The following is a 12,822-nucleotide window of genomic DNA, read 5'->3' on the forward strand; positions in this document are numbered from 1 at the left end:
ATTTCTATACTCCATATTCACAATTTGAAACCTCCACATTCACACATTTCTGGGCAACTCTACATTCACACAATCATAAATCTACATTCACGATTTCTATACTCTACATTCACACTTTGAAACCTCTACATTCACACATTTTTTGACAACTCTATATTCAGCAATATGTTTACTAATTAAAAAAAAAAAAAGAAGAAGAAGACAAAAACGACGTAGTTTTGGGCCCAGGTTTACCTTGCAAGGTGGACTTGGGTCCACAACATAATTTGCCATCGTTATAGGTGAGGTGTTGACTCAATAAGAATAATGGAAATTTATTGGGCTAAGGAAAGAAAATGGGTGTTTACCCAATAATAATAATGTAAATATGTTGGACTAAGGAAAGTAGGAAGTTTGGAGCAAAAAATTATAAGAGGTGTTACCATGGGTTCAAAGTTGAAACCCACAACCTCAAGCATAACAACACAAGTTCCAAGCCACAAAGTTACTCAAGATCTTATGTACTAAAAAGGGTAGGAAGTTTCACTTATACATTTGAGTGCGTTGGAAACAAAGTAGTGGAGAATACGTATGTGACCAAGAATTAAGGCTGCTCGATGCCGTCCATTTGTCAACCATCCGTGAGTTTTTCAACAATATAATAGGGTCCCCCTCCTCTTAAAAATCATCCATTGGCTCATCAAACCCTTTCTAGTCCATTGGTATGAGTCTTCTCCCTTTTACTGACATACCATGGTTCAATTCCTAGTGGTAACATTGTTATTTCTATTTCATTACTAAGGCTATAGCTGGTATTATTAATTATTCTTAGCCCATTATAGCTTGTATTATTTATTATTATTATTTGGATTATTTGGGCCAATATCTCGCGCTTAGTATGTATTCTTTAGCCCCCACCCACCCACCCACCCACCCCCAAGTTCTTTACCTCTATACCCGGTTTATGGTGCACCCGATTAAGCAAAACCATCATTCACGTCATATATGAGGAACACTACAAAAAGCACGCATTCCTAGTTTCTACTCATTCTACTCTTCTCGTTATGCTACCAAAGCCGAGATACGTCAAAATGCTCTCGTCAGAGTACGAGCATTCCCGGGGCTTACAGGAACACCTTAGCGGTAAGGCGAGGGTCGACTCGGTTTTTGAGGTTCAGTACCCAACCTGGGGAACATGAGAGGTCTGACTGACACTATAGCTGTCGGAGGGGATGCTACCGGTGTCATAACCAATCAAGGTCCTTAGGAGTGAGTTGGACCTAGCATTCAATCTTTAGTCTAGGAGACAACTAACGTCATCTGCGAGTGGGCTGCCAAACATCAGTGGGATCATAGTCCGGTTTGACACTGTAGCCGGTCATCAACTCGAGCAACTCAAGGAAATCATCCTTTTACCCTGACTCAGCACTCTACGAGTTGGGAGGAGGGCACCACCAAGGAGGGTCCTAGTGCAAGTGGCTCGAGGAGGTAAGAAAATTATTTCTACATTGAAAACATATATTTTTGGTTGGGCTTGCAGGATAAGGTGGACCCGCAAACATGATAAGCGGTTTCGACGCGAGTTGGAAGCTCTATAGCCTAGACAAGAGACGCTAAAGTAAACAACAATACCCAAATGGCGTCACAAGATAGGTAAGCAATTTGAGGAGGTAAGAAAAAAAATATTTATACATCTTTTATGGGTTCGCAAGTAGGGAAGGCGGCCTAGTGAGGCATCGAGCCTCAAGAAATAGAAAGAGAGGAAAAAAAAAGAGAAACAAAAATAGTCATACGGGCCTGCATGTAGAGAAGGCGGCCCAAGCAGCATGCATGTAAGGAAGGCGGCTCATCGACCAACAAGTAGGGAAGGCGGCCCAACATCATCTCCTCTAGGCCCGCAAGTAGGGAATGCGGCTTAACAAGGCATCATGCCTAAAAAAAGAAAGAATCATACGGGCCTGCACGTAGGGAAGTCGACCAAACAAGCCTGCATATAGGGTCCGGTTCTGGTATGAACCACTGCTTGGGTGTGAACTTGTGAACTCCTATTTACCGTTTAGATGAGATATCATACAATCGAGATGCTTGCAGTGGTCCATCCGGTGATGTGTTGCAGTGGTGTAATGATGCATATTTACCAAGTCAAAAAAATTATAAATCACAAGATAGAACAAAATCAACAGTCCACAAATGGTACACATGTTAACAGAGGTTTAAATTTGAACCCCTCTCTCTCTCTCTCTCTCTCTCTATATATATATATATATATATATATATATATATATATATATATATAGTTAGTTAGTTAGTTAGTTAGTTAGTTAGTTAGACTCAATGAGAACAGGCGCCTAGGAGAGGAATGAGAACCAATCACAGCCATCCATTTGTCTAGATCTAACGGATAAGATCGAAAAGTGCAAGTAAAATCACTTGAAAGTGTAACCATTTACGCTTAATAATGCAAGTAATTTACCTTTTTCACATTGGTGCACTTAATGATAACGTATTTGATATTGATGCACTTAATGATAACAACTGGTGCACCTAATATTGTTACTCGGTGTATATTATTTGTTGCACTTTTAATACATCGCTCTATATGAAATTGTTGCTTGCACTTTTAACGTAATTTAAGAAAATGTTACCGCGTTTTTAAGATCTTAAGGCAAAAACTTGTGTGTGACCGTCTCATGGTCTCAATCCATGAGACGGGTCGGATCTTTAATTAACGAGGTCAAAGATCCGACCTATTAATCAAAGATCTGACGCGTCTTACAGACTGAGACCCGTGAGACTGTCTCACACAAATGTTACTCAAAGTTTAAAATATCACCAAAGTAGATTTTGAAACAAAACTCATATATCACTGTAAAATTTTAAAATAAGAATATTTTTTCGTGCAAGGAAAAAAAATTATATAATATTTATCAATATCTATATAATAAAAAAATTTATCAATTTCTCTTTTTATCCATTTATGTAGACATATATTATATTTAGTATTTTGCACAATATGAAAATATATACACATTTTTTTTAATAGAATTGTGATTACTGGCATAATTATACACGTTAATTACTACAATGGTTACTTATTTAAAAAATATTTTTAAATATGTTCTTAATTAAAAAATCAAAAATATTTAAAATTTTTTCTAAATATGTAATATAGTTAGGGACTACATTAATTTATATAATTTTAAAAATTAAATTCTTTTAATTTGTAAATGTAATTTTCTTAATTATAATTAATAAAATATAAAACATAAAATATAATTAAAAATAAAATTATAAAATTAACAAAATATGTGTTCATACATATTTATCTTTCAATTTGAACACTTTTGATCCCTCAGTTATTGACACGTTAGTCAATTTAGTCCTTCTGTCAGTTAACAACCATGACCTCCGTTTAGACCATGGGTAAATTTAGAATTTCACATGGCAAAAAATGCACTTTTGGTCCCTCTTCGAACTTCAAGTCAAAAATTAAGTTTCTCTCTCCGAAATTTTGAGCTTCTTCCTCAACGACCCGAAGCCAGGCTTGGTTGATGTTAAGTTTGTCTCTCCGAAATTCCCTTTCCTGAGTGGGAGATCTTTAGAGTTGTAACATGTCTATGTAGCTCTTACAACACATAACATAAATTCTAATTGTGGTCTCGTGTGTGGATTGTGAATAATCACTAAACTAATTCCTAAGTTAGTTATGGTTGTTGGCTTTAATAAGTTAAAAGTGTTTTACGATTTATACTTCATAATCTTTGCCAAACATGCTGAAAGTGGATTATTTAATGCAGAATTGCAATCATCTCACTAACTGAGCTTTATTAAGAGTTTTTGGCAATTTACTGTCATATGGTACTCTGTTTATTTTATGTAGTTTTGTTAATTTTCTTGCCCCCATTCAATTAGTGATTTGATCTTTTATCCGGCTGAGCAATTAGTGGAACCCTTATGGAGAAGTGATACCGATAATCAAAGATGATTTTTAATACCACTTGTTACTTCTTGATATGTAATTGAAAATGTAGTGGTCCAATATGATTTTTGTTCTCACTTGTGGTTTCTCAATTTCTATGCAGTTTCGTTATATTATAAAATGAGTCACACCTGTCTCCGAGGCTTCTTACTCTGTTGAATGCTTCCGAGGAATCATTGGCAGAGAAACTCATAAGTCTTATGCACATGCAGAGGCAAGGGAAATGCCCTAAGTGTATCGTGGATGAAAGAAGCAATCGCTTCACTCTCTACAATTCATACAGATATTAAAATACTTGTAACTGAACTCGAACTTCCTGTATGTGTCTGGGACGATAAGTGGATAGATGTTTATATGGACAATAGTGTGAGCTTGCTGGATATTTGCACTGCTTTCAGCTATGAGATCTTGAGGCTTAACCAATGCAATCTTTACCTTCGGTGCACTGTGCGTAACCTAGATGGTGAACCAAAGCAGTTTATACGAGTCCGTTCATCATTGGATGGATGGATGGAGGCAGCGTGTGAAATCCAAAAACCCACGACTTGATAATAGCTTTGCGATCTTGGACCGCCTCAGTGAAAGCCTGAATTTCCCTAAGAAAAAAGATTCTGCAAACGGGAAAGTTTTGATGCAAGCTTTGTACGGAGTGCATGCCTTAGAATTTTGAGTTAACAACAAAACAAAAAGAAAAGCTTCACCAGCCGCCACCTACTGGTGGTTGAGGAAGAAGCTCAGAATTTCGGAGAGAGAAACTTGATATTTTGACTTGAAGTTCGGAGAGGGACCAAAAGTGCATTTTCTTGTCATGTGAAATTCCAAATTTACCCATGGTCTAAACGGAGGTCATGGTTGTTAACTAACAGAAGGACTAAATTGACTAACGGGTCAATAATTGAGGAATCAAAAGTGTTCAAATTGGAAAATAAGGACAACATTGCAGAAGTGGTACTAATTGGGGGACCAAAAGTACGATTTCCCCTTTAAAAAATGCATACATACATATACTTATGCACTGTATTAATCATACAAAATTAAAATGTTATTTTTTTAATTTCTAAATTTAATTATTTTAATTATAATATATCAATATAAATTATAATTACAGAAATTATATTATAGAATTTGAATACATACATATTAATAAATATTATTTGTATACACACTATATTACACAATCATATGAGAAAATGCGTCTGATCAGAGTTTAAAATCACATATACAAAATTTAAATTTTAAATTTTTTAATTTTAAGTATAATTTGCTTAGTTATTATTCATATTGTTAGAATTATAATATATATGAAATACAATTAGGAATAATTCAATTTAATTATGTAATTTTTTCTCTATAAATTTATCTAAATATGTACATGATTAGAGATTATATTAATCATACAAAATTTTAATTTTGTATGCTATGATAATAGATACTTGACCAAATATATGAAAATTTAACTATATTATTATATTGTACATTTTAATTATATTTTTATTTTTTAAATTTTTTATTTAAATTCATAATAACAAATTTTTTTTCGTGCATCGCACGGGTAAAACAATAGTGTGTGTGTTGTGTATATACATATATATATATATATATAGAGAGAGAGAGAAACATGTGAAAACACTCTTTGCAGACACCAAAAATTCACTTTGGCGTACGAATACTCAAAGCATGCAAAATCGGAAAGTCATTTTACTAAACGGTATATATTCTTATTGCATGTGAAGTCGAAGAGAACTCTGCTCTCTAAGTTTGTGATTCTAACTTTTCGGTCCCAACTTTTCGATTCCAACTTTACATTGTAACTTTGTGATTTTAACTCTCCGTTTCTTAATTTGTGGTTTGAACTTTTGGTAAAGTTAATTTAGGAGGTTTTTCTCAATTATCATTTTTTAAATATTAAATATCATTTAATAAGATTTCATCTAAACTTAAAATAATATTTCAACTTTACAAATTCCAAATATTATTTAAATTTAGCAACATGTTTGAAATACTCAAATATATATTTATTATATAAATTTTCATCATTGTGAGACTCTTGACATTTTTCTAAAAAAGAGAAAAAAATATAAAAGCAAAAATGAAAGGCACTTGTCTTAGTCAGACGTTGAAAGTTCAGAAGTACTCCGTATTCCACATCCAAAGTTGACTTGAATGCATATAGTCGCAGTCAACTATATCATACTCCGTAGAACCAAATTTCTGATTCCATTTGTTCACACTCAAGTACTCAACCCACTAATACTGCCCGACCTACTTCTCTCTCTATTTATATTCAGTTCCGTACAGTTGTGCGGTTAAATCTGAGCTATTGATCTTACTTAAATCAACGTCTAGGATTAACAAAATTAAAAAAAACGTGTTGACAATTTGATAATTTTTGCATCTAGATCAAATTTAAGGTGAGTGTTTTCTTTCTTAAAGTGCATGATTTGTGTGCTTAAGGTGCGTCAGTGTTGAAACTTAAGTGCGTCAACCTAAAATTTTAGGTGCGTGGTTTTCTTTCTTAAGGTGCGTTGTTTTCATTCTTAAGGTGCGTGATTTGTGTACTTGCATTTTTTACTTGTAAATGTGCACTAGCTACTTGCACTTATAACACAATTACTTGCACCAAAGTTTGAGTTATTTACGAAAATGTCACCACATCGTTTTTTTAAAAATTACATCTGATTCGTTGATCTGAACACGTGGACGATTGCGAAGAGTTCTCATTTCTTTTCTGGACGAGGGTTCATACCTGAGCACACCCCTATACATATATGCCAAAGACCTTGTGGTCAAACAACATAACTATGACTCTCCCAAATGGGAGGTCACATATTCGAACCTTAGTGGGGCATTATTCTTCGTGCTTCAATAGGATTCGGGAAGATCGAGTACCTGTTATTATTCGGCTCATTCATTCTTACTTCTTAGTAAATACTGTAGTAATATAGCATTTGTATACTAAGAAATTAGCGTGACTCTTCTTTAAAATCGTCTTACGAATTATTATTCAAATATAAAAGTATTACGGAGTACATATTTTTTCAAAAGTATTACACTTTTCCTTACAAGTAATAAATAATTTATTCTTAATTAGTATTATATTTTTCAGTAAAAATATTACATTTTTATCTTGACTCGACTCGTGGTGTGAACAATGATTCATGAGATGTTCTTAAATGATTGATTGAGATGGGCTTACTCACAAATTTTTGCCAATAAATTATTTTCAAACCTTAAAATTTAAAATGAACCCCCGGTCCAACACCCAGTTACAGGTAGCAAGCATGTGGAGTACCCACAGATTTTAAAAGGTCAAAGCTGAAAAATATGCGTCCACACAGGAGAGAAGCCGTCAGATGCGTAAAGGTAGCAAATTAAGGATTTAAGGTATCTTAAAGAATATGATAATTTGCCAAAGATCGTGTGGTCTATTGGCACCCTGTGTCCTGGTTTACACTTTTACATGGATGATGAGGGTGGGTTTGAGTCTCTTGGAGGCAATTGTTGACTCTTTGTCCTTCAACTGGTTGAGAAAGTAATTATGAACAAAATATAATTTTTGACGTTTAGGCATCTCATGTCTGATCAATTAATTATTACTAATAACCAGTGTTTTATCCTTTAAGAAAAGTCAGAGTGAAATAATATTTAGAGCGATATATAATTATAATAATTATAATAGCGAATATTATATAGTACAATTGATGAAATTAGTTGCATCAAATGTTAAACTCTCATGCTAATTCAACTACACATGGATAGCACATAATATATAACACTGGCACACAATTAAATGTCAATTGGCACTCAAAAATTTGAATCACGAAACCACCCTATATATTTGCAAAAATAAACTAGAATGAGGTAAAAAAAAAACAGAATTATAAAATTTTAAAAAGATACAAAAAGAACAGCCTAAATAACATACATCCATACCAAAATACATATACTTATGCACACATAAATGACTGAATAAGAACACAAAAAATGAATTAGCAGAAATTTAAGAACCACAAATCCATAACTAGGAAATAACTCTATATTTCGACCACTGTTTATATACATTGATCAAATACAAAAAAAAAAAATTAAAAATGGTAAGCCAATCTTCACAAAAAAATTTAAACAAACAAACAACAACACACCACCAATAAAAAATAAAAAAAAAAATAAAAAACCAGTAGAACCCTAAAACCCAACAGCCACTCTACCCCCCTCCCCCGCCCCCCCCCCCACTAGTATTGTCAAAGCGGGTTGGCACGCCTCATTAGGCCGGCCCCACCGCGGGCTTTTGCGGGCCGGCCTGTTAGGCCCACGGGTTAGGATTCATACAACCCTAGCCCGCCCCACGCGGGTTGGCGGACCCCGCGGGCTTTTAGTTTTGCTTTTATATATATGTGTGTGTGTACTTTTTTTAGTACTAGTGACTCTATTACAATATAATATTTGTTCATATATAATTTTTTTCATACATACTTTTCTCAATCTATTGAAGCACAAAGAGTCAATGCCCCACTGATATTCGGACGTGTCACCTATCATTTATATTTATATTTATATTTATATTTATATACTTAAGATATTATTTGCATTTCGATGAGTAGGACAGTAGGTGATAAGAGTTGATTAGTTGACTGGACTCGCTAGTCTCAAATTGACCTAACAGACAATAATTATAGAAACCTTGTAAATGAAAAGAAGTAAATTATAAATATGGCCAGCTAAGGATTAGCAAGCATCTATAATTAAAAGAAAAGTCAAAGCAAAGAGAAGAAAGAAAAGTCAAAGCAAGAGAAGCCGCAATTTCGGATAGATGCATCAAGGCAGGAAATCATGGGAATCCGAATCAAATTGAAAAGGAATCAACAAAATAAATAAATAATCACATGCTACTAAAATAGTGTGAACCCATCTTTGGTAACTTATTTGCCACCAATAAACACATATCTTTTAAGAGCTATCAAATAAAAATATAATTTACTTTGCACGTACATTTTTATATGGTTACTATGCGTTTTTCTCATTACCTATTTTGTTACAAAATTGCTTTAAAATTAATATTTTTTCCTTTTAAATTTACCTCAAAATATTCTCCATAACTCTTCATATTCATTAATTACCTATGAAGTGACAAAACTACAATCCTGAATCAGAGTTAAAAAAATTAGACGGAATACATAGTAGTCGAATAAAAAAAAAAACGAATCAAGTAATATAGTATCACGAGAAGTGAATACTAAGAAGTAAATTTAGGAGGGACAAGTAATAGTACTCAAACTAATTTTACTTTTCAATTTTGTTTTTTAAATTCATGTTTTGTTAAGACCCAATCTGAAAAAATATTGTCTTGCAACCTGGGCAAATTATTTTGTGGATCCAGGTCCACCTTGCGAGGTGAACCTGAGTCCAAAATACACAATTTATATATTAAATGTTTACAATTTGAATCGTAAACACTCAATATGTAAATTGTGACGGGTCAACCTTGGAATTTGGACTCGGGTTCATAGTATTTTATTATTATATTTTTTAAATTATATTTTTTTCTACCTTACATTTTCTCTTTCCTAATCACGTGTAACTATACTAAATTCAATCCTATTATTAAATATTTATTAATTAAATTTCTATTCTAAGAGAAAGATTTTTTTTGTACCCATAAAATTTTTACCAAAAATGATAATAAGAGTAAATATTTTGTGGACTCACATTTTATACTCCACCTTTTATTCTTTTTACAGGATTGCTTTCTTTGTTTTTTTTGGACCTTGAAAATAACTAATTTTTTTTGTCATATCGGGAGCAGAATTTGAAAGTATATTTTGGTAGAATTTAACAGTACAACTGGAGGAAGATACATAATGTTTACGGTTAACCCTGGGATAAGAAATAACGATTTATTCTATATATACGCGAAATCCGATGCTGATGTAGTGATGTATAGTTGCTCTTCTGGTCTACATACGTGAGCCGTCTTCTTCTTCTTCTTCTTTTCTGTTCTGGAGAGAAACTTTTATCTTCGTTTCTGATAAACACATAGAGAGAGAGAGAGAGAGAGAGAGAAAATGGGGGTAGAAAATGGAGAATCAGGAGTGAGGAGGAGATCTCGGTTTTGTTCATGCACAAAGGACGATTTTCTCCCCGAGGAATCGTTCAGGAGCTGGGGAAACTACGTGAATGCGCTGAAACAGACTCCGTCGCGGCTGGCGGACCGGGTTTTCACCCGCTCCGACGACAAGGCAGAGCTGGCCGCCAAGGCCCGGAGCAACCACGACATGAAGAAGACTCTCTCGTGGTGGGATCTCATATGGTTCGGCATGGGCGCCGTCATCGGCGCCGGAATCTTCGTTCTCACCGGACTGGAGGCGCGGGATGATGCTGGACCCGCCGTCGTCCTCTCCTACGTCGTCTCCGGTATCTCTGCTTTGCTCTCTGTCTTCTGCTATACCGAGTTCGCCGTCGAGATCCCTGTTGCAGGTATTCACCATAATTTCATTTTTGCTCCTCAACAATTTCAAATCACACCTTTTTTTTTCCTCCTTCTATAATTACACTTTTTGCTCCTTATTATACAATTTAGTTTATCATTTTCAATTTTAGTAATACCAGATTATAAATCTAATCTCTTAATATATAAAAGAGCAATACTATAAATCTTTTTTGTATTTTTCCTAAAAACTTATCCTCCTCATCTTTTGATTAGTATCTAAATTTATTTTTTAATTAGCACTGATGTCATCAATTCGTTAGCATCCAATAAATAAAAATCACCTCATTAAGAGAAAATTTGGAAGGAAAAATAGCATTTTCCTATATAAAACAAACCATTTAGCTATTTTTTCAATACTTAATTCATATCACCCTCTATTTCAAAATTTTGAGGAATTACATTGATTACTTGGGGGAAGGACTAAATTTGTTACATTATAGAATAGTTGATGATCACATTTACTAAAATTTAAATGGGAATTAAATTGCATAATAATCAATAATTGAGGAAGCAAACGTAAAATTATCTATTATTATTATTATTAGAAAAAAAATTACAATTTTCGTCCCTAAATTATAAGGTAATGGTAAACTTGGTCTCTGAGTGTTGTCATTCTCACTTTTTGTATCTAAGTTATATGTTAGCACTTTCTGGGTATAACTCAATGATAACTTAGGAGTATAACCAATACTTGTACGAATTCTACAATTACCTTATATACTTTTTTTTACTCCGATTGTAATTTTTTATTTTTTAATTCTGATTTTGGATATTCATAGTTGAACGTGAACCAAATGCTCCTATGTATATAATTAAATATTTTGTTAAGCAAAGATGATGATGATGATGATTTATGTCAGGTGGTTCATTTGCGTATCTAAGGGTAGAGTTAGGTGACTTTGTGGCCTTCATAGCCGCCGGAAACATCCTTCTCGAATATGTGATCAGCGGAGCAGCAGTGTCTCGCTCCTGGACATCTTACTTGGCCACTCTCTGCAACCAGGACCCCGATTCTTTTCTCATCAAAGCTCATAGTTTAGCAGAAGGCTATAACAAGCTCGACCCCATTGCCGTTGGAGTTTGCATAATCATCTGTTTCATAGCAATTTTCAGCACAAAGGGCTCTTCTCGCCTCAACTACGTTGCCAGTATCATCCACACAATCGTGATTTTGTTCATTATAGTTTGTGGACTCATCAAATCCGATGCCAGCAACTATACACCCTTTGCGCCGTTTGGTCCCCGGGGGATTTTCAAGGCTGCGGCTGTGCTGTTTTTTGCGTATGTGGGGTTCGATGCGGTTTCGACTATGGCGGAGGAAACGAAGAACCCGGCGAGAGATATTCCGATTGGGTTGGTGGGGTCCATGGTGATTACTACCACTATTTACTGCTTGATGGCGATTACTCTGTGCTTGATGCAGAAATATGACAGCGTTGATGAGAATGCTCCGTTCTCGATCGCTTTCAAGAGGGTTGGGTGGTCGTGGGCTCAGTACTTGGTTGCTTTTGGGGCTTTGAAAGGGATGACCTCTGTGTTGTTGGTTAGTGCGGTTGGGCAAGCGCGGTATTTAACCCACATTGCGCGAACCCACATGATGCCGCCTTGGTTCTCCCACGTGAATGCCAAGACTGGGACTCCCGTGAACGCCACCGCTACAATGATGGCAGCCACTGCGGTGATTGCCTTGTTCACAAAGCTCGACATTTTGGCCAACCTGCTCTCCATCTCCACACTCTTCATCTTCATGCTCGTGGCAGTTGCTCTCCTGGTGCGCCGCTACTATGTTGCTGGGGTCACTACGCCCTGCAACCGCCTCAAGCTCATCCTCTTCATCCTCCTCATCCTCGCGTCTTCGATAGCCACGGCTGCTTACTGGGGTCTGAGCGACGACGGGTGGATTGCCTACTGTGTAACGGTTCCGGTATGGTTCCTGGCAACTGCGGGGATTTATTTCTTCGTTCCTCATGCTCGCGATCCTAAGATGTGGGGGGTGCCTCTGGTGCCCTGGCTGCCCTCTGCCTCCATTGCCATCAACATTTTCCTCCTCGGCTCCATAGATAAAGAATCTTTCGAGAGGTTTGGTATTTGGACTGCTTGTCTTCTGATTTACTACCTCTTCTTTGGCCTTCATGCATCATATGACACTGCAAAGGAAGTAGAAAAGAATCAAGAGGTTGGGAAGATTGAGGAGGGAGATGTTGCCCCTTCTGCTCCAAATTCTCCTCAGAATTAGTATTAGTATAGTCTGCAAAATATAATGTCACTTGTGCTGTCCAATGTCCACACCTTATTTCTTATATCAAGGATTCATTTCAGTTGTGTACATATTCTATATCTCAACAAAATGGGAACATTTAAAAAACAAAAGACACCC

The 12,822-nt window shown here is 35.4% G+C and overlaps 1 protein-coding gene across 1 annotated transcript; it reads left to right on the forward strand.

Moving 5' to 3' along the window:
* The first annotated feature begins 9,806 nt into the window (after positions 1–9,806).
* Positions 9,807–12,815, forward strand: LOC116031862 (cationic amino acid transporter 1-like). Its single transcript, XM_031274191.1, has 2 exons — positions 9,807–10,432; positions 11,306–12,815. The coding sequence occupies exons 1-2, from the start codon at positions 10,021–10,023 to the stop codon at positions 12,679–12,681; spliced, it is 1,788 nt and encodes a 595-aa protein (XP_031130051.1). The 5' UTR covers positions 9,807–10,020; the 3' UTR covers positions 12,682–12,815.
* Positions 12,816–12,822: the final 7 nt, after the last annotated feature.

The sequence above is a fragment of the Ipomoea triloba genome, chromosome 10, assembly GCF_003576645.1.
Source record: "Ipomoea triloba cultivar NCNSP0323 chromosome 10, ASM357664v1".
NCBI lineage: Eukaryota > Viridiplantae > Streptophyta > Magnoliopsida > Solanales > Convolvulaceae > Ipomoea > Ipomoea triloba.

Coding starts and splice junctions, on each gene's coding strand:
- LOC116031862 (XM_031274191.1), top strand. CDS start 10,021: ATGGGGGTAGAAAATGGAGAATCAGGAGTGAGGAGGAGATCTCGGTTT. Junction 10,433..11,305: donor CGTCGAGATCCCTGTTGCAG/GTATTCACCATA, acceptor GATTTATGTCAG/GTGGTTCATTTGCGTATCTA.